This window comes from Colletotrichum lupini, chromosome 5 (assembly GCF_023278565.1).
Source record: "Colletotrichum lupini chromosome 5, complete sequence".
NCBI lineage: Eukaryota > Fungi > Ascomycota > Sordariomycetes > Glomerellales > Glomerellaceae > Colletotrichum > Colletotrichum lupini.
This window is the reverse complement of record NC_064678.1, coordinates 3536364-3556497: the sequence shown is the minus strand read 5'-3', so window position 1 is coordinate 3556497 and position 20134 is coordinate 3536364. Positions and strand designations below refer to the sequence as shown.

The 20134-nt window shown below is 54.0% G+C and overlaps 8 protein-coding genes across 8 annotated transcripts; 2 read left to right on the top strand and 6 right to left on the bottom strand.

Annotated features, from left to right (window-relative positions):
- Positions 1-103: 103 nt before the first annotated feature.
- Positions 104-1815, bottom strand: CLUP02_10454 (uncharacterized protein; the record flags this gene model as incomplete). The annotated part of the gene is made up of 4 exons (XM_049289430.1): positions 104-473; positions 523-710; positions 765-1567; positions 1776-1815. 4 exons carry the CDS (start codon positions 1813-1815, stop codon positions 104-106), a joined length of 1401 nt encoding a protein of 466 aa, XP_049146575.1.
- A 766-nt stretch (positions 1816-2581) lies between these two features.
- CLUP02_10453 (uncharacterized protein) lies at positions 2582-3037 on the top strand (the record flags this gene model as incomplete). The annotated part of the gene is made up of 1 exon (XM_049289429.1): positions 2582-3037. One exon carries the CDS (start codon positions 2582-2584, stop codon positions 3035-3037), a length of 456 nt encoding a protein of 151 aa, XP_049146574.1.
- Positions 3038-3586: 549 nt separating this feature from the next.
- On the bottom strand, positions 3587-5334 carry CLUP02_10452 (myo-inositol-1-phosphate synthase; the record flags this gene model as incomplete). The annotated part of the gene is made up of 2 exons (XM_049289428.1): positions 3587-4499; positions 4589-5334. 2 exons carry the CDS (start codon positions 5332-5334, stop codon positions 3587-3589), a joined length of 1659 nt encoding a protein of 552 aa, XP_049146573.1.
- Positions 5335-5409: 75 nt separating this feature from the next.
- On the bottom strand, positions 5410-8599 carry CLUP02_10451 (uncharacterized protein; the record flags this gene model as incomplete). The annotated part of the gene is made up of 14 exons (XM_049289427.1): positions 5410-5485; positions 5545-5552; positions 5592-5719; positions 5898-6027; positions 6112-6234; positions 6452-6653; positions 6714-7017; positions 7124-7280; positions 7316-7607; positions 7785-7886; positions 7936-8109; positions 8172-8294; positions 8357-8433; positions 8474-8599. The coding sequence occupies 14 exons, from the start codon at positions 8597-8599 to the stop codon at positions 5410-5412; spliced, it is 2022 nt and encodes a 673-aa protein (XP_049146572.1).
- Positions 8600-9961: 1362 nt separating this feature from the next.
- On the bottom strand, positions 9962-10686 carry CLUP02_10450 (uncharacterized protein; the record flags this gene model as incomplete). Its single annotated transcript, XM_049289426.1, has 3 exons — positions 9962-10107; positions 10179-10560; positions 10651-10686. 3 exons carry the CDS (start codon positions 10684-10686, stop codon positions 9962-9964), a joined length of 564 nt encoding a protein of 187 aa, XP_049146571.1.
- Positions 10687-10939: 253 nt separating this feature from the next.
- Positions 10940-11865, bottom strand: CLUP02_10449 (uncharacterized protein; the record flags this gene model as incomplete). Its single annotated transcript, XM_049289425.1, has 2 exons — positions 10940-11694; positions 11751-11865. The coding sequence occupies 2 exons, from the start codon at positions 11863-11865 to the stop codon at positions 10940-10942; spliced, it is 870 nt and encodes a 289-aa protein (XP_049146570.1).
- A 53-nt stretch (positions 11866-11918) lies between these two features.
- Positions 11919-14576, bottom strand: CLUP02_10448 (uncharacterized protein; the record flags this gene model as incomplete). The annotated part of the gene is made up of 9 exons (XM_049289424.1): positions 11919-12096; positions 12209-12467; positions 12533-12795; positions 12854-13005; positions 13135-13356; positions 13474-13627; positions 13734-14037; positions 14081-14178; positions 14266-14576. The coding sequence occupies 9 exons, from the start codon at positions 14574-14576 to the stop codon at positions 11919-11921; spliced, it is 1941 nt and encodes a 646-aa protein (XP_049146569.1).
- A 1547-nt stretch (positions 14577-16123) lies between these two features.
- CLUP02_10447 (uncharacterized protein) lies at positions 16124-19518 on the top strand (the record flags this gene model as incomplete). The annotated part of the gene is made up of 4 exons (XM_049289423.1): positions 16124-16631; positions 16684-16979; positions 17721-18417; positions 18473-19518. The coding sequence occupies 4 exons, from the start codon at positions 16124-16126 to the stop codon at positions 19516-19518; spliced, it is 2547 nt and encodes an 848-aa protein (XP_049146568.1).
- Positions 19519-20134: the final 616 nt, after the last annotated feature.

Sequence of the window (20134 nt, the reverse complement as noted above, 5' to 3'; positions counted from 1 at the left end):
ACCCAGCATTCATTTTCCATTCACTTTCGTTTCCCTGTCCCACACAACGCCAAAAATGCAGACGAGTTTCATGTCAAAGTCGGAGTGACACCGAGCCAGTGGTTTACACCATCTCGCGCGGTTGGTGCGCAGAACCCAAGTCGTTGTTCCGGTAGTCGCGGCTACCACTCCTCTCTTTTGTCGGTTGCGTGGGATCCGCCACCATGCTTGTCAGACCGACGCTTTGGTTCTGATGAGAAGGCGGCTGGTAGGCAGGAGGAGCGGCACCGGTGTATGCGTATCCGCCTTGCGGAGGTGCTTGTCTCCAAGGCTCCGGGTTGTACCCGCCCGTTCCTTGGTTGCCGAACTTAGCGGGCAGCCGGCCGCGGACCCACTTGCCTCCGAAGGTGAAGAACAGCGAGACCAGAAGCACGAGGATGATGAATGCAGCGAGGAAGTAATTGAATCGGCGGTTCAAGGCGAATGAGAAGCCCCTGCACATATTAGCATATTGTAAGGATTATTGAAGGACATTTGACCTACAAGAATGCGTTGAAAGTGCCAAGAGCAATCGTAATGCGACCAAGCCACTGGTGAACAACCTTGTATGGTGTATCGCGCTGCGTCTTCTTGTACTTTTGGTGATGCAGAAAGCCAATGGCGAATTGACCTAAGAGGAAGCCAACCACGATGAAGCCGATGATCTGATGTGCTGACTTGAAACCACGAGACTGTTGTCTACATTAGCATCGACACCTCTTCAATCCAAGCTTACGGAGACTTACACGTGAGTACCAGAAGCTGGTTAGAACACCGAGCACGAAACCAATGAGAACGATAACCAAAGCAACACCTTGGTTGAGGGCGTGCCACCTGACCATGTTTCCAAAGCGAAGGAGGATGGCACCGAAAGGAATGAGGAAAACCAAGGAGCCCACCATCAGAACCGCATGGAAGATGGACTTGTAGTCTCTCCGGCCATCGTTGGCAGAGACTTGCGTTGTGCCCTCATTGACGGAGCTGTCCTTGAGCACGGGCGCGTCGCCGGGGCCAACTGTGCGCTTCATGTTGAGTGTGAAGCGGCCAAACTCCTCGTGGAACTTGACAGACGTGTCCTGCTTATTCGAGAAGAAGCTTCCTTTGGGCCCAACAGCATAAATGGCCTTTTGGTTCTCATTCGAGACATCGATCCATCCTCCCACCCAGCTCCTGCAGTGGGCAGTGCATCGCGCACTGAAGTACATGGAATTGTTGAACACACCCGTCCCGGCAAGAACGTCCCACTGCATATTGTTGTAGTACGTCGGCTCGTAGTTTCCGTAAGCTATGCGAGGTGAGAAGGTGACATTGTTGCCCGTCTCGTCGCGATAGATCATGAAGATCAAGCTACCGGCCATTCGATCCTGGCCGATGCCAATGGCGGCCCATGTGCGGTCGATGGGGGCCCGCATCGTGAAGAAGATGTCCTCGCCGCTGTTTTCGGGGACGGTGAAGCCAAAGGCGACATTGTTTTCCGGGGCGACAAAGGTGGATTGGCCGAGATCATCGTCTTTTGAGCTTTGTGCAAACGAGCATGTCGCAAACGCGGCTACGAGAAAAGTCCATGTCAGTGTGGGGTTCCTGCTAGATTGACGAGGATGGCGATGAATTGTCCAGGGTGTCTAATCAATGTGTATGTCTGTGCCTCTGAAAAAAAGGAATCTCTGTTGAATTGAAGCTGAAGGATGACGCCAACCCTCTTTGCTGGACTTGGTCGCCAATGGGGAAACGCGCAAATAAGCAGCTAGGACACTAACCAGCAGCAAGGGCAGCGCGCCCAAGTGTAGAAAACAACATTGTCGCAAGTCTATCTGTGGTCGTGGCGGCCGTGGCGCCTGTCGATGATGCGAAAACAGTCGTGAACGAGGTTTGACGTGATGTTTCAACTGGAAGGAGGGAAGAGAGAAAGGAAAAGGAAAGGTTACGAGAAATAATGGCGTTGTCGCCCAAGGGGTAATAGAGGGAGAAATCAGGAAACGCAGATTAAGTGCTGGTTTGGGCGATGGCAGGCTGTCTGAAAGGCAAATAAGGTACTTGGCAGACGACACACGCGCCTGCGTCAAAATGTCCCGTCTTGGCAAATGAAGATGTATCTTTTTTTTTCTTCACTCAATAGGTAATTAGGTGTGTCCCTTTCATGAGGTAGGTCTTTCCCACCTTCTTCAGAGAAAGACAGAGGAAGGTAAGGTACCTTCCGGAGGGATGAGTAAGGTTGCCCGCTGTCCGTTCCCCGGTTCCCTTGCATCTTCCCGCCCGCCGGCCTCCCACCTCGTACTTTTTCTTCCTCTCTCTCTCTCTCTCTCTCTCTGCGCTTCTCAGTGTGGTTTCTTCCCACCCAAAGCAGCCGTCTCACCCGCCTACTTACGGTTCTATTGCTACGTTATGCTTGATTAAAGCTGGGCAATTTCATCACCAGCAACACCCCGGCAACCATTTGGCAGATCAGGCACAGCTGAGCACTCAGCATCAACTAGGGCCGTCGCGAGTGGTCGCCATTTGGTCCCTCCACAGGCCTTCAGGGGCAGCTAACAAGGTCAGCTCCTGCCTCTGTCCCAATCAAATCATGTCTTTTACAGAAAGTACGGAGTCCCCTTTGTTCCCCTGCTCCTGCACCGTTACGTCTTACTCTTACTCGGGGCTGGAATTTAGCTTTGGGGACATCCCCGCGCCCCACCTAGTCCCTCAGACCTTCACCATTGGACAGCATGCAATTGCGCCTCTGTTTACCGACACCGAACGCCTCGCAGAGTTCCCACCGAGTTTCCCCCCCTTTTCCTCTCGTCTATCGACGTTCGTCATTCTCCCTCGCTTGACTGCGGAGAACATAACGAGCAGAGGACAGGGCTGTTGGCAGCTGGATACGAATTATCGGAATGTCATTCCAGCCACCCCGGCTCGAAACATTCTTCAGCATCTCCAGAAGCTCCAGATATTTTCTTCTCCAGCCACCAGGGCCCTGGCCGGGGTCCGTCCTTTCTCGCCTGTCACTAAAAAGAGGCCCGCGCAGTTGACATGTTGACTGATATTATCCGATGCTCCCAAGATAACGAGCGGCGTGTCTGGGCCAAAGCCATTGAGAGCATTTTCAGCGCACTGATTGGCCGTCGTCCCATTTGCTTCAATGCTGTACGGTTAACAGCCTCGTCTTTTCCCTCAACGACCAATCAACACCCAGCTTGACACCACCTCCAGGTACAAACTCGTCTCGACTCTTGACAGCGACAGCACACGTCCATGCTTCCAGCAAGCTTAAGCTTTTCGCTTTCGAGAGCGGCACTTCTAAGGTTCAAGTTATGAGAGCTTGCGTGGCTGCTTCCCAAATAGCTTCACGATACGAGATGCCAAAACTCTGACATGTGGGACGCTTACGGCATTGCGGTAAAGACTGACTGTATTTTTTGTAATAATATAGGTACTATCTCAAATCATCAACGCAACTTTCAGTGATCGGATGAGGTAATCGTGTTGTTATCGAACCCCCAAATTGGAAAAAAGCAAAGCAACAATTCAAAGGAGGGCCAGGTGGCATGGCAAAGAATGGAATATTCATCCGCAGTCCGGCAACGCATCAGAACAGCTTGTGTTCGAGCGTCATCTCAGACTCGGGCTCCAAGCCGACACAAGCGCGGAAGATGTTAGTCAGCGCGGCACGCTGCTTGCTCAACGCGTTGATGACGGGGGTCCCCGGCGGGGTCAGAGGCGCCTTGAGCATGTAGCTCAAGATGCTCAGCACGCTGTGGAAGCCCTTGAAGTCCTTGGTCGCGGCACCATCCGACGAAGAAGCCTTCCACTGGATGCGCGTCATCATTTCGGCTACGAGCACGAGATCGATGATGAGCGGCGATGCCAGCAGCGAGTCTTCGCACACGTTAAAGAGCGAGATGGTCTGGTGACCGCCCATGAAGATCTCGGCGTAGTACTCGTCGAGAGCGCGCTTGTTGTCGCCCACGGCCGGCATGTACTTGATGACGACGGTGTGGTCAGGGTGCTCGCCCTCCTTGTACAACACCGTGTTGGCCTCGACCATATCGTCCACCACGTTGGACTTGCTAATCTCCTTGGACCGGAACTGCTTGTGCGAGCTGAGGTTCTTGCCGTCGTTGTTGCCCAGGTGGTTGTAGCTCGCAATAGAAGTCAGCTTGATACCTGCGTTGATGAGGAAGTCGACAAGTGCCGACTTCATCTTGGTCTGACCCGACTTGAAGTCGTCGCCGCCGATGAAAGACCCGTGCTTCTCGGCCAGCTCGATGGCTCCGGGGACAAAGGTATTCTGCGGGGAGCCGTTGATGAAGGGAACACCCTCAAGCGTGCAGGCGACAGAAAAGACGGTCGAGGGCGAGACCTCCTCGTGACCCTCTTCAATGGCCTTGAGCAGGTTTTCGGCGGTGTCGTTGACGCCCGGGATGATGTCGGCGTATCGCTCCGTGTTTGCGGTCCACTGCACAATGACCTTGTCGAGACCGTTTGCCTCCTTGAAGTCGCTATTCTTACAGTCAGCACCAACACCACCACCATCACCACCACCAGCAACCAAAAATGTCACTTGATAGCCCATAAAGAAGATTCTTACCGAATGTCCTTGCGAATTTGCTCAACGTGAGCCATGGAGGCCTTGCTTCCGGGGATCAGATTATCGGCCCTGTCCTCCTGGTTGGCAGCGATGAAGTCAGGGTAGTAGATACTGGGAAGCGGGACCATCTCAGCCATCTCCTTCTTGACCTGCATCTTCAACGTCGGCTCCAGCACCTGGGCGCGGTCCATGGCGTCGGCCAAGCTCATCTTGCTGATATCCCAACCGCCGATGGCCAGGTCGTTGGGGTGGACCATGGGAAGCAGGTCGTGGAAGGGGATATTGACGTCCTTTGCCGTCTCGGCGTCGGTGCCCAGCTTGACGGTGGACCCCATGATGACGGAGCCGTAGTAGTTTGCGGCGCGGGGGCCCTCCCGGGTATCCCACTCGAGGCCGCGGCGGTTGGCGAGGATGCCGGCGGTGACGGTGGTGCCGTTGTTGCCGCCCCAGCCGACGAGCATCATGCCGACCTTGGGGACCTTGCGGTCCGTCTTGAACTCGTAGAGCGTGGTGGTGGGCTTGGCGACGTACTTGCCGGTGGCGGCGTCCCGGGCGACCTTTGTGGTGCGGTAGGTGTACTTTGAGAGGATCTCGTTGTCGTTGTAGACGACGTTGGGGGAGTCGACGGTGAAGAGCTCGCGGTCGTGCTGGGGGTGGTGGGCAGGGTTAGTAGTCACGGCGCCGTCGCCGTTGGTTGGTCCATCTCCGTGCGCGGAGCCCGAGTCTGCCTCTGCATGGGGAGCCATGGTGATTGAGAGGTAGATTCTTGTTCAGTGTTCAGGCGGTAGGTTGGTTTTGTTCTCGTTGATGAGAAAGGGCCTTTAGAGATCAAAGGCCGAGTCCGCTGAAGCCCCGGGGGCGGCTGAGCAGCGGGCTCCTGCGTACGGGTGATGGACCCTAGACATTGTAGTTAGCAAATGTTTCGTGGAAGTGGTTTATGAGATTGTAACGTGGACAGTGAAACCTGATGTTGAGTGATTGAGTGAGATGAGGCTATACTTACGAGTTGAGGAGGTTGGAAAACGTCTTGACGACGGGGTTGACCGCGACTCGTAAGCGCGATCAGACGATTGGTGAGGGTTTTGGTGTAGGTGGTGGTTTTTGGTTGAAAGCTTTGGGATCCTGGTGAGACTGTTCTCTGTGATTTGTGGTTATGGGATGAAGAGAGAAAGAAGAAGAGAAGAGAAGGGGTTCGGGAGACGTGGGTAAGGTACGGTAGGTATATAGCTCGGTAGGCTGCGGGAGATACAAGATGGTTCGTCTAAAGCTACCTGCGGTGCTTAGATTAGGCCAAGGAGCTATCCGGGACGCCGGCGGAAGGATGAGGAATGGGGGCCGCCTGGCGCTACGTCGTCCGTTGTTGGGAGGGGCGGTGAGACGGGCGGACGGACGGGGTTGAACAATGACAGGCCACCTAGGGACAGCTCTGGTGGAGCTATCTGTGGGTGACAGGAGCACCTCAGCCTCTGGTTAAACGGTTACGGGAACGGCGCGTTTTTTTTTTCGGGTTGGAGAGGGATTACGTTGGGTAGGTCTGCATGGATGAGCCGTCTTGGGATGCGGGATAAAGCGCAGGATACCTTATGGTGTGAGATGATCGGCTCGCCTGGCGCGGGATCACGTAGACAGATGAACAGGCAAATCAACTGGTGTGATGTTTGTGAGAGGCTGTACGAGGCCAAGTGTCCGTGATGCAGATAAGCTCTGCAGAAGGTTATGCATTAGGCTTATCTTGCCTCTATCTCTTTCTTTATCTGTCCTCTTGTGTTCCTGTGTTGCCTGTGTACACATCCGATGAACTGCATGGCGGATGGTCTCTTTTTTGTGGTAGGTAGGTTTTCACATGCCATGCCGCTTTGGTACCTTACATCCGGGACACAACTTTATGACGAGGTAAGACTGTCCAAGTGAACCATGGGGAGGGAGCCTCTCAAGCTTTGTGTCACCCGGACTGAAAATCCAAACCACATTCATTTTGCTACCTGGATCATTTAACGGTATCGTTCCGCGCAAAAAGCTATCCATAAAGGTGTCCAAAAGCTGCGTCGTCACCCAGGAACCCGGCCTAGTGGGATGGCGGGGCACTCAGTTGTCTCCTCCCAGCTGCCCCTCCCCCTCCCTCCACCGCCCCCAATTGTTCTGATGTGGACAGTGGGCACGCGCAAGCAAGGGGCGCCTGAACCGGCTACCGAAGGAGGGATGGAGGGGCCTCAACAACCCCCCCGCCCGCGATCCAATTGGCTCCGAGTCCGTGCCACGAGCGTTATTTCCCCCGGCGACCTCGGAAGCGGATTCTTCGGCTGAACGCGGGGCCCCGTTGTGGGAGGTTGGAGGACTCCTAGAGAACCAAGATAGTTTGAGCTGGTTATTGCCTGAAAGCTCACAATACTTCAGGTTCACCAGTCCGTGTCTTCTCAACAAAGACGTAACTATCCAATAGTTACAGCAGTGAGACGTAATCCAGCCGCGTATCGATGAACCCACCCGTTCGACATCCGCTTCTCCCCTGCCTTCAGTCTGCCCATCACAGAGTACCAGACATCCCGCCGATGGCCCCCTCGCTACCACCCTCCATCTCGGCTAGTCTTCCGCTGGGCTGGTTGCTGTTCGCGTGTGTCCCACTATTCATCTTCAACCGCATGAATCCCGCATGAGCGTGCCTGCAGGAAGCGCCAGGGTTTCGAGAAGACAGCTACCTACCACAGGGCACAACGGACCTACGCTAACAGGCTTCACTTGCGCGTATAGCGTGTTTTCCGTGTAAGGATATTCCAGCAAATAGTTTCGCTCCCTCGCACTTTCATCCTCCCGAATAACGAGTGACCCCGTCTCGGCCGAGGGAGTGTAGACGGCAGGAGTTTCCTTGACCGCTACTGTTGGGATTTGATCCTTGCCAATGTGATTGTTCCCGATTGGGTTTGTTAGTGAGATTACACAACTCATGCGTGTTTCCCTCAGGGTTTGCGCTGTAGGTGTCTGAGGATCTTTGTCTAGACTCCAGTCAGATAGACAGACATAGCTGGGAACGAGAAGCAGCCAAAAACATCCGCGTCTTCCGAGCGATCTAGACTTGGGCACTTACGTCCAGGCATTCTAGCAGTAGGCTAGCAAAAGTGTCGTTGAATTACCCTTCTTGGCGAGCTGGCACGGAGTGTCGGCGTAGGTCATCTTGCCGTTCCGTCCCTGCCGGGATCACCTTTTACGGAATGGAACGTCAAAGGGGAACCGCCGAGACTGCGGTTTTTCGGCTTGCGGGACCTCGGCCCGAGCAGGCTTCTCTTCAATACCTACAGTAGTACTTGTTGACTTGCTGTTAGTATCCGTAGATAATCATCGTCTTGTTTCACGATAGCTTCAGCCTCAAATGCCGTCTCGTGCCACTCCTTCCTTTGACCGGATTGTATGCATATGTTGTACGGACAGCGTGAGCTCTGAGACTTTGAGCCTGGAATTCTCGCCCCTTGACGTGTTTGGCTCCGCGACCTGGAGTTGCAGAGTCGGATATACGCAGGAGACCGCGCCTGGATGGAGGGATGTCTGATAATGTATGATCATGGCCAGGCAGCCATGACTCTTATAGCACAGGCATGTCGAGGACTTCCTGTACAGGCCAACGTGAATCTGGGCGGAATTCTTGGAAGAACGCAGCGAGGCTGTCTCCCTTACAGCAATGATCTCACCCGACCTCCACATTGAAATAGAAACACTAGACAAACTACCTCATCAGTTTTGCGATACTGCATTATCAACGAAAGTTGAAACCGTTACTTGGAACCTTGCCTCAGAATGAGAGGGGCGGCAATGAGTATGAAGTCGTTTATCAGCCCAGAAGGGTAGATAGATAGCTACATCTGCCATGACCAACTTTGAACGCATAAAACGTACAGGACAACTGCGCTCTTTGGCATACTTTTGTATCGTCATCAGCAGAATCCTGCAGCTTTTGTTTTTCGGTAGAACGGAAGCAGACCAAGCCCGGCGAGGCCTACTTGAGTACAAACCACTAGACATTTAGAATCCCCAAGCCTGGACAAATCAACCGTGGTGATTATCCATCTTAGCGCTCTGAGAGTAACGGCAAGCAACCCTCCTACAAGTTGCGAGCAATGAAAAACAGGGATTCCTGAAATATAGCTTACCTATCTCTTCCGCCACGATTCTTCTAAAGCCAAAGCCGTTCGCCAAGAAGCTCAGCATACCTTACTTCAACCACAGTGGATGAAGGCGGAAGAATGCAGATAGCCCGAAGAACCTCGCCCTCAAAGGAACACTTTGACACACGCATGCGGCTCTTGTCCTACTTGAATAGTAATACCACGCACCAAAAATCCACCCTCGGAATCCGTTCGTCGCGGAAGGCAAGAAACGAAAACCTTCCGAGATCTCCGCCGGGGTGCAGAACCAACCCGACGAGCCTGGCCAGATTCTCCGCAGAAAACAATTCAAATCATCAAAGCTTGTCCTCTTTTATTCCCCTTCCCCATCTCCTCCATCCCACCCACCCGGGCCCGGGACCCCGGACCGCAAACAATGTGCGGAAGCCGAGTGGGGGGTTTCTCAACGGCGGGCCCGTATTTCCGAATCCGGAAAAGAAAGAGAACGGGGCAGCAGAAATCCCATTTCGAGTGTGCTCTCAAACTTCCATGAAACATCGCACGCCATCCGCTCTTTTGTTGGATATTTCGCAGACATTTCAAATTCGCGCAGATGAACTTATTGAGAGAAGAAGAGAAAGAGAGAATCCAAGGGGATGGAACCGAACCTCGGAACTCCGAGGTAATTACCACCATTCTGGGTTGATTATGGATTTCGGAAACTCTCAATCTACACACCCGCAGGAACGGGACACATGTCACCCCAACTCCGCGCGGCATTCAACAGGAAGTCAAAAGGGAAGAATGAACGAGAAGGTGGCACGCCGCTCCTGCTATGCCCGGCATTCCCGCTGACGTACACCACACCATCTCCAGTGGGAGAAAAGTCTTCTTTACTTCACGCCCCCCCCCCCCCCCCCCCAACCAGTATCTTCACGTCCTAGAATTCAGTGAGGCTTTCTGAAGTTTTCACCCGTGCTCGCCCGGAGGGGGTGTGAATTCCGAACAGCGGGCGGTTCTAGAACCTCATACACCTCCCGGAATTTGGGCATACTAGATTCAATCTCTCCGCAGGGACGTCAGTGTTTGGAAAAGGGATAGGATTTGGCCAGAAGTTTCTTCCAATAATCGACGCTATCAATAATGCATCGCAGTATCGTCAACTCTTCAAAGATCTCAACAAATCTCCAAATAGCTAATCTCTCAGACCGCTCACCAGAAGACGAAAACGTGGCCAGCCATTAGAAGAGAGATCCATTTCGATGTGAGAAGGGTGCGTCTAGAAGTAGAAGAACAGCATACTTCCCAACAGCGATGACGCCAGCCCAGGCACCGCCCAGGCACGCCGCATCAAAGAGTTCAGACGAAAAAGTACGTGGAAAGTGGGAGGGCCGCCGGGTTCGCCGAGGTCGACTCGCGCGTTTCCTTCACACGCATCTCACACATCCGAACCTCACATTGGCCGCCGGGCAGACACGACGCTGGGAAGAACTGACTAATTCTCGAACCGGAAGCAACTTCCTTCGTGGTGGAAATCCCCGAATCGAACAGGATGTAATAGAGGCCAGTTGAGCCATAGGTAGTCTCTATAGGTCTTTGGGAGGGATGAGTAGTGAGCAGATTCATTCTAGATATTGTGGCGCTGCGTAAGCCAGGCCACCACCCAGCGGGATCTACGTGGGTAAAACTTGGCCTCGTCCAGGCGCTTCCGCGGTAGTGTTGCAGATCTTCCCACTTCCGCCCGTTTTGCTCCACCCCGTAGCTGGCAATTTCCTTGTGAACGGAATGCTTATTTCTCGAAATCCGAGGTGCTTGCTCGTTTGGACCCGATCGATGAGGAAAGCCAATTTCTCCTATTGGTGAGAATGGTAGTTGAAGCTTGAGATCACAGCAGCCAGTAGATTAAGAGAACAGTTTTCAAGAACCACAAAGCATCGTTATTTCATCAACACTTCTATGTAGCAGGACTATAGACAAATTCCCAACGTATCCACAGGATATCATGTAAAGGATGGAATGCAATGATACAAGAGAGAGAGTGAGCAGCAAGCAATGAAGCCAGAACTCAGTCTGTTTGGACTGTTTAACCCCCCCGTTCGACGGTTGTTAGATCGCAGCACCAATGCCCCTGGCAAGGCTACTCGATAAACCCAATCCGTCGACACCGAAATATGTAAATGGCGACCTTCTTCCTTCCCTGCTGCGTAGCCGTGCGCAAATTACTTGTCCGATGCTCGGAAAAAAGTGCGAAACCACTTTAGGCCTTGAAGTCGCGGGCGGAGCGGCGCTCGGAGCGCTTCTTGAGGTTGAACTCGACGGCGCGCTTGCGGGCGGCGGTGGACTGGGTGAAGGCGACGGAGCCACCGAAGGGACCGGCGAGGGCGGCGTTGCGAAGGCGAGCGACGCAGACGTTGCTGGCGCCACCGACGTTGGCGTCGCATGTCATGCCAGCGGGCATCTGGACCTTGACGGGGAAGTCCATGGTGGAGGCACCGGAGAGACCGCCGATACCGATACCGGGGACGTTCTGGGTGACCTCGGCGGTCTTGAAGGCAGAGGGGTCGGTACCGCCGGAGGTGCCGTCAATGTCAGCCTTGAGGGGGCCAGCACCGTCCTGGTTGACCTGGTGGAAGGTCATGGAGATGGTGCCGTCGTCGGCGGTGGTGGGCATGCCCTGCTGGGCAGCCATACCGGTGGCAGCCTTGACACCAGTCTCGACGGTACCCTTGGGGGTCTTGGTGCCCTTGCCGGCCTGGCGGGCAGCGATGTTGGCGTAGCGGCGGGCGAGGTTGGCCTCGTGGATCTCACGAGCAGCCTTGGTGGCGGTTGTGTTGCCGGCGGCACCGTTCATGAAGGTTGCCATCATGGCAGCGGCATCGACGGGACCACCGCCCTGGGTGCGGCCAAGAGCGGAGGCCTTGGCAGTGCCGAGCTCGCGGTCACGGATGATGGAGGTATCGGCCTCGGAGCCGCAGCGGGGAGAGGCGCAGTCACGAGGGGTATCATCGATCACTGGAAACTGTTAGTAGGAGCTCTTTGTGTCTTTTCGATGTGGTTTGATGACTTACAAGAAAGACCGGGAAGGTTGACGCCGTTGGCACCCTGAACACCGTCGATGACACCGTGGGCAAAGACGTTGGTGGCAGCGAAAGCCGCGAGGAGGAGAGCTGAGCCGTACTTCATTTTGGCAGTTGAATAGATTGGTGAAAGTTGAGTAAAACTAAGAATGTGTACTATTAAAGTGTAAAAGGCCGTGTAGGAGCTCCGGGCTCGTGTCGGAAAGAAAGGCAGATGAAAGAAGGCTGAAGTGAAGATGAGATGCTGATGAGAAGGGAAAAGATGAAAGTTTGACCGGACATGCGAGTGATTCTTATACAAACTTGTCGATACTCTGGATGACAGGTCTTGGACAGTCTTGGGAGACATTTGATGGGGCTTGGCAAACTACGGGCCCATCTCCCAAGGCCAGGGATTGCGGCCGTTGCGTCGTTCTCCTGAGTGAAGCATCTTGCCGCTGACTTCTCACGAAAGATCAGTTGAAGCATTGATCTGACGACTGGAAGACGCAGGCTGTGTGCACCAGCAAAGACGAGCTTTCCAAAGATGCGATTGGTTTTCGATCGTTTCGAAGGGGTTTGCGGGTCCTGAGCGATGGCCAGGCGAGGGAGAAACGCCACGCGCCAGGAAGTTACATAGACCGAGTCCAGTTTCCCTCCGGCAAAGACGGCGAGAATGGATCATGCAGGAACAAGCTATTGGTGATCCCGGACCCGATTGGTAGATCTCTGAAAATCATGGTTGTGGGGAAGCGAGGAGGCTCTCTTCAGGAGTAAGGCTAAGGAGTCTCTACGGTTGTTTGGGGCTCGGCGTCGATGAGGGCGACGATGATGTCGGACAAGGTTTAGCGGCGGGAGCGTTCCTGGGAAGGACAAGGGCCATCCCATGTCATTCTGCAAAAGATTTGAGAACGACGCTAGGATGGTGTAGATCCTCAAACGTGAGGCGTGTGAGGTCGCTGGTCCTGACCAGCGAGCTTGGGCCAGATACGCCGCTGACTGATTCTGATGGAGGTTGAGACGGGCCCAAACACCACGGAATTCGCGAGAGAAGCGTCTCCATTCGTGCTCAGGAAGCTCCGGGAGGCAAGTGGGCGCCCCTCAGGTATCCATACTCCGAGTACGGGAGAGCGTCGAGGCCATGCCACCATGCCTTGTTGGGTAAGGGCCCCGGATCTCTCGACACAGCTCGACTCACCGTGACCGGGTTCCACTCAGAGGCGGAAGGACATATGAGGTAGAAGTTGAGAGTGCGTAGGCAGAGATTCTATCCGTACACAAGGTAGATAAGACTCCGCTTTCGTTTCGGTCTTCGGAGAGAAGACGGATAGACTTAGATTGTGGTCCCTTTCTCCATAGGGAGCTGGGGCGATATTACTCATGAAAGTTAGATGACCTGCGCCCGAGGTGGTGGGATGTTGATCAGAGGATAGTTCACGACAAACTTCGAACCGTCATCGAAGAGACGTGAACGACGTGACATTGTGACATTCCCAGCCGGCCGTTGACATGGCTTGGCAGGACCAGTAGGCGGGACGAAAGCTCGGCAATGGGATGCCGTCTCGACTCGAGTTGTGACAAGCCTTCGACGAGCCGATTGACAGCCCTTGGCGAAACTCTAGGCAAAGAGAGGCACGAACTCGGACGTCGGAGGAATTCCATGTTTCGTCCACGATGCGCACGGTTGTTTTCCCCTTTGCCCTTCCCCCTCTGCTCTCTACGCAGTTTAGCCGACCGAGGGCCCCGGCAAGGTGGACAAGGTGGACAAGGTGGTGTAGTCGAACTCGACGGTGTGAGGGATTGAGGAGGGGGATCTGCCGGTAAATCCGCTGCGCAAGAAAGCAAGCATAACCAAATGGGGATGACGTCGATCGGCGGATATGCTTGTTCTGAGGGCTGTGCAAGCCACCTAGCTCCCTTTTGCGACACAGGTGAGAAATCTGCAGCCTCGATGGGTCGCAATCTGAGTTTGTTTAGTTTTGGTGATCCCCAGACCTCGACCTGGTCATGGTGGGTTCCATCTCGCTTGTCTCATGAATTGTCATTGCTGCGCGCTCGTCGGGTTTGGAAGCCATGCTGATCTGTGAACTCCTTCGCGGCATCATCGCATTCTCGCTTTCGGTGTCTAGACGGTCTTTTTCATCGAAGATCACCAGTGTTGAGGCTCCCCATCGATCAGTGCAATTCTTCCACGATATGCGGATGAGTTTCGTCAACCAGATCGTGCTTATTGCTTCAAACCCGGCCCGGGTTTTCAGATACACAAATCTTTCCAAGCCCATAGTGGCAAGTTGGAGAACTAGATCGTTGATTGCAACGCGTCAGTCATGCTGTACGCGTACCATGAACCCCAAAGTCCGGGTCGGTGTGCTCGACGATGATCAGGGTAGCCCGGCCAAAGATCTCACAAGGATCGGGAACAAGAAGTGACCAAGCCATTCTACCATGAAATGGACATACTCTGGAAGACGACTGCCGGGAGCACGTTAAGGTTGTCTAGCTTCGTGCAACACACAAACGGAGCTACCGGGTAGAACGGGTCCATCGGTGGAGGCTAGCAGGACAAATAAGACGAAGGGGGCCTCCTTTGGCCGTTGCTAGCATCCCATTGTCACGATCCGAGGTCTTCTTGCCCGTAAGGTTGCGTGTCTTGGCTTCGTCCGAAGTGCGAAGAGCACTGCGCCTCGAAATTGCTTCAATGAGACGGAGACCAAAGTGGTGAAGGGACGAATAGCGCGAATTCTGATTCAGTTGCGACGATTTCCTGACAAAAGGTGTTGAGCCTAGTGAATACCTTGGTTGAACTAGACCCTGTTCAACTTTCGGTGAGGAACCCATTTTCTCAGTGCGGCATAGGGATCATCGTCCAGATCCCCTTGCTTTGGAGCATCATAGCAGAGGAAATATCGTCAAATGTGAGCCGTGCATGCTTTTTCGTAGGCGCCTAGACGACAAACGCGTGTGGCTCGTCTCGTTGTCAACGCCTGCCCGCCAAGAGGGACGTTCTTCACAAGTTCAGACTGCCATGAAGCTAGAATCATCCCGAGATGTATGGATGTTCTTGAGCAAGGTCTCGATGCAGCCCGAACGACTGTAGATTTGAGATTACCACCAAGCAGAAAGTATCGTGAACATGGTCGCAACCTGAACATAGCCAGAGTCTGTGTAACATCAATATCTGCAGGCGGACCACAGCAAGAAGGTGAACCACGTGCGCGAACGAAGATGATGCCGTGATGAAATTTTCAAGAGCAGCAGTGACCGAGGTTGTCGAGTTTGAGGGTTGTAGCTGCAACGATGTCTCTCGTGACGTTGTTCTGGGAAGAAGATCACATTGCCGTAGAGGGCAGGAGGAGATTGCAGCCACATAGAGCTGCAGATGGCCCCAGCGAATAAGGTCAGCAAGTGTGGATGCCAGCTGCCCACCAAGAGCTTCTCCCCTGAACGGCCCCTGCCACTACCGGCGTTAGCGCCTTTGCAGCCCCCAGTGGCCCCTTCTGCGCCTGCCGTGCGCCTGCCGTGCCCTGATGACTTCCGCCACCCGCCCCTTTCGAAGCCTCCCGTTCCGAGACCGTCATTCGTCAACCTCCATGTTTCACTTAACGACTAAAGCAGGCCTCTTTTCTTCAATTCTTCTCACGGCAGCCAATCCACCCTCTCCAACAACAATATCCTCCAACAAGAGAGGTGTGGCGCATGAAGTTGGCAGCCATGGGCCACAAAAGACCAAGCATCATTGACCGAGGAGGCCTTCGAAGCGTTGAAATGCCGGCCACATTGACTCTATCCCGTTGCCAAGAAACCGATAATCGCTCTTCTATTCCCCTCACCTTTGTTCCCAAGCGTCGATGGCAAGTTTAAATGCCCATACATGCGTTAGCTTATGGCCATGAGTTCACAGAAGCTAGTCCAACTGACTGGTCGATGGATGTGGCAAAGCTGCCCGTCTGGACAGGCATCTCAAGCCTTCGAGAACCCCTCTCCGTCTTAATCCCACCTACCTGATCTCCAGGTTACGCCATGACCCAATCACACGAACACGAGCCGTCACTTCAATGGCAACAGTCCGCAGAAACATGGCTCTTGGGTGCCATCGCTCACATGTCGGACCGTTCCATTATGAGGGGTCATTCAGCTCTAGATCAACACGCGCTTCCAAATTCGGTCTGTTGGCCTCCCAAGGTCTTCGTCCAGAGTGTTGGCAGATGTCCGATATGACTTGTGATTCGCTAACCCGTCCGAGATGTCACTTTAAGCTATCGCCAGGCCCCTGACGGCTGAAAAATTGCTGTGCTTGATTACCTTGATTATATACTAGCTGGTGGGAACCTCAAGAAGATGACGATCCTGATTCCTCCGTCTGTATCCGTCGCTGCCTTATCACTATGCGCGTTGCTTTCTTCCTGCCGGCCTTCGTAGGCGTTGTCGCCGCGGCGGCTTGTAACGGCAACGACGCTCTCTGCGCGAAGAAGTATTCTGACGTGACGTTTGTCGGATCCCACAACAGTGCCTTTGTTGGCATCACTCCGGCCCACAATCAATATGTGTCGGTAACGGACCAGCTCGATCTCGGCGTACGCTTCCTACAAGCTCAGACCCAGAACAAGGACGGACAGATCCAGATGTGCCATACGGACTGCGCTCTGTTAGACTCGGGGCCCTTGTCCAAGTATCTCGAAGAGATAGACACTTGGATGGAGGCGCATCCGCGTGAAGTGGTCACCTTGCTTCTCACTAACATTGACGCAATGCCGGTCACTCAATTTGGCGACACTTTCAAGAGTACGGGATTGGATAAGTACGTCTTCAAGCCTGGGCAGAAAGTGGCTATAGACCAGTGGCCTACACTTCAGACTTTGATTGATGACGGGACGAGACTGGTCGTTTTCATGGGTATGTCTCTAAGCATCTTTTGTAACTCATGGGCAGTGACTGAGTACGACAGACTATCACGCCGACACGAGTAAAGTCGACTACATTCTAGACGAATTCCAGTACTACTGGGAGACTCCCTTTGGGGAGACGAACGCGGATTTTCCCAACTGCAACATCGACCGGCCACAGGGTGTCGATCCCAATGGCTACATGTACCTTGTCAACCACTTCCTCGACATTGAGCTCTTCGCAGGCATCAAGATTCCCAATCAAATTGAAGCGCCAAAGACAAATTCCTTGTCGTCCATTGACAAGCAGGTCAACTTGTGCAGAGGGATGTGGGGAAGGACAGCGAATGTCGTTTTGGTAAGTCTTCCTCTTTTCGGACACCGAGTTGGTCGTCTTAGCATCGCGTCAATATCTACTTTGTGTAAGGCTGACTGAGAAAAGCTCGACTGGATCAATATCGGCGAGGCGATCAAGGCACAGAGCCAATACAATGCTTGAGAAATCACCAAATGTTTAATTAATAAGTCGGGAGTTAGGAACTTTCGTTAACGTCATAGAGTGAGCTACTTGATTTTGGGAGCATGCAATTGTTGGTCCAAGGCTTTCGAGGGACGAGGAGTACTCCATGTTGGCATGTTTGTCGCTGCGCCGCCTGTTCTTTTACGAGAGAATTACGGAGTACCCTCGGAGAAGTTGCAACAATTTCAAGGGCGCGCAAGTGTAGGAATTATTATTGGCGTAAGGTGAGGGGTGACACTCGTACCTATCAGGCAGCCTGGATACCGGGAGTGAGCAAAGCCACGCTCGGTGTCCAAATCGGGCAAAGACACTTTTCTATAGCTTCAATTCAGGGCGGGATGGGGAAGCGTGACTGCACTTCTATCCCGCCATCTCTCAGCCCCTGGATACGCAGATCGAAGAATCCTACGGCAGCCTGCTTTGCTTTCATCAGCTTGAAGTTACTCAAATATCCCACGACTCAGAGCTGATTCTCATGAGTTGAGGTTGGATAGCGTGACTCTTGTCAGCGCCTCACTCACGGCTCGGTCGTTGCTGTCTGCTTACGGTACTCTCGATCTTTACATTGAGCATACCCAGTTAATCGTCCAAATACATTGGCTCGTGACTCAATTGGTCGACATGGATAAAGATGGAGGATGGCTTGCCGAAGGCGCCTACGATGACTTTGTCCGGCCCCTGTGTTCCTCAGACCCTCGACTTAGACAGCGCGACCCCAAGGCCCAAATCCAACGCATCCCCTTCACAGATGACGGCGTCCGAGTCGTCAAGCTCAGCATCGGCGACAACGGCACCTTCATCAGAACAGCACAATTTGAGGAACCAGCCGACCTAGAAACACACCTTCACTACAATACAGCATCACAGCAAGGACAGCAAGGACAGCAAAACATTTACATCTACGAGGGCCTCGGCCCTGGATTCGCAGGTGTGTTCGGCCACCACTTCTCGCTGCATCCTTCGGTATTCGTCGAGCACGAGCGCGTGGTCGTGCACAACGTCAACTGGACGGGCGAAAGCGACGGCGCGCAGCTGCCGTCGGTGGTTCGGAGTCGGGGCCACGTGGAGATGAAGTACTACGAGGTCGTGACGTTTGATACGCGGCCGACGAGTTTTCGGTGGGTGTGCGCCGCGACGGGGCGGCATATTGGGGTGTCGAGGGAGTTTCGGTGGGATAATTCGCCCGACGACGAGTTTGATCGGTTTTTGAATGTGGGTGTCGTGAGGAGGAAGTGTGGTGTCTGGTCGAGGAGGACTGGGGGTGGTGGTTGGGATTGTGAGTTCTTGCCTGGTCGGATTCTTCAACTTGTACTGACGCTGATCATGAGTAGGCCTTGTGCTCTGTGATCCTCCGGTACGAAGTGTCCGAACAGGGGATGATTACAAAATAGAGCACCCAGTCAAGACCTGGCCCTACCAGGGTGGCTACCTCGACTTCGTCCCAGAAGAATCGCAAATCAGCATCGCTAGGGAAAAGGGGAACGAGCACCACCACTACGGACCCCCGCGAACTTCCATGCTCGACGACCTCGCCTTCTATCTCGAGACACACGCGGGGCTAGTAGATACTGCAGAGCCCAAATCCGTCGTCAACGTCTTTGTGAGCAAGATTGTGGCCTCCCACCTGCTCAAGCAGACGGAACACCTGCGGGCGACGCTCTCGGCTGTACAACGGGGTCTCACGCGCAAGCAGGACCTCGCGAAGCTGCCGATGACCAAGGTCGAGGCGCTCTGGAGCGATATGCAGGGGTGGGAGAGGCGGACGGGGGAGTATCTCGAGGACGTGGAAGGAATCATGCTGCAGCTCGGGATCCCGTTGTCGCCGACACAACCCCCGGCGACAGGATCCACTGCGCCGCCCATCGGTATACCACCGCAGCCGGGGTCGGGCCCGGGACCGAAGACAAGGCCGGAGCGATCCAACGTCACCGCTTGGTCAGACAGCTCAGCAGATTTCCAGTTCCTGCACCTCCGCTTCCGGGAACTACGCCACCGGACTGAAATGCTCAACGCGGCGGTGACGGGGCTGGCGGGCATCACTGGCAACAGGCAGGCGTACAAAGAGCAGCAGCGGAGCATCCGCGAGGCCAAGAGCACCAAGGCGGTGACGCTGCTGGGATTGGTGTTCATCCCGCTGGCGTACACTGCGTCCTTGTTTTCGATTGAGAAGCCGTTTGGGCCTGGCGGGGAGCTGTTTTGGGTGTACTTTGTGACCTCGGCGCCGTTGATTTTGGTGGTCATGGTTGGTTATTATGTGTTGGATTTTGGGTACAATGATGATGGGAGGGCGTGGTCCGTAGATACGTTTGTAAAGTCGGTTGGGGAGAGGGTGCCTGGGTTGGAGAGGAGGGATTTAGGGAGGAGGTTGGTTGGATGATGGGGAGAAGTAGAGATGGTCGTGTGAAGACCCTCAGAGCGATGGCAAAGTAATGAGTATCATAACAATATAAGGCTGTGATTAACTACTGGGAGAGGATTCAAAAAGAGTTCGCCCCCCCGGTGCCGATTTGGGGGCTACATCTCTTGGTGCTCGTGCTGGGATTTGAACTCGGGTACTCGTATACGCGCTAAGCCTGTCGTCGAGTAGGCTGGTTGGCGATTTGATTGTTGACCTCAAACCATTCCACCACCCAGTCAGTTTGACCTGACCCGCCGACCTAGACGGGCGCCTGCTGTTCTGGTAACAGGAATGGAGTTGAGGGGGGGTATATAGGCTTCCCGTGTAGCATTGGTGCCTGTGTATTCACGATTCTCAGGTAGACACCAAATAGAACTCCCATGGCCCACGCTAGTTACGTTAAGCGAATCTAATGCTTTAATCTCTCCCATTTATATGGAGTGGATAGTTGGTCGTCTTCTCAGTCTACCGTCACCTTATAAGTAAAGAGATGTCACCGAAGCCAGCGGCATCCACTGCGACGCTTATCGATAAGAGCTCCGGTCGGTGTGAACTCCGGGTGGGTCCTGCGTCACTTTAGCAGTTCTTATCGGCG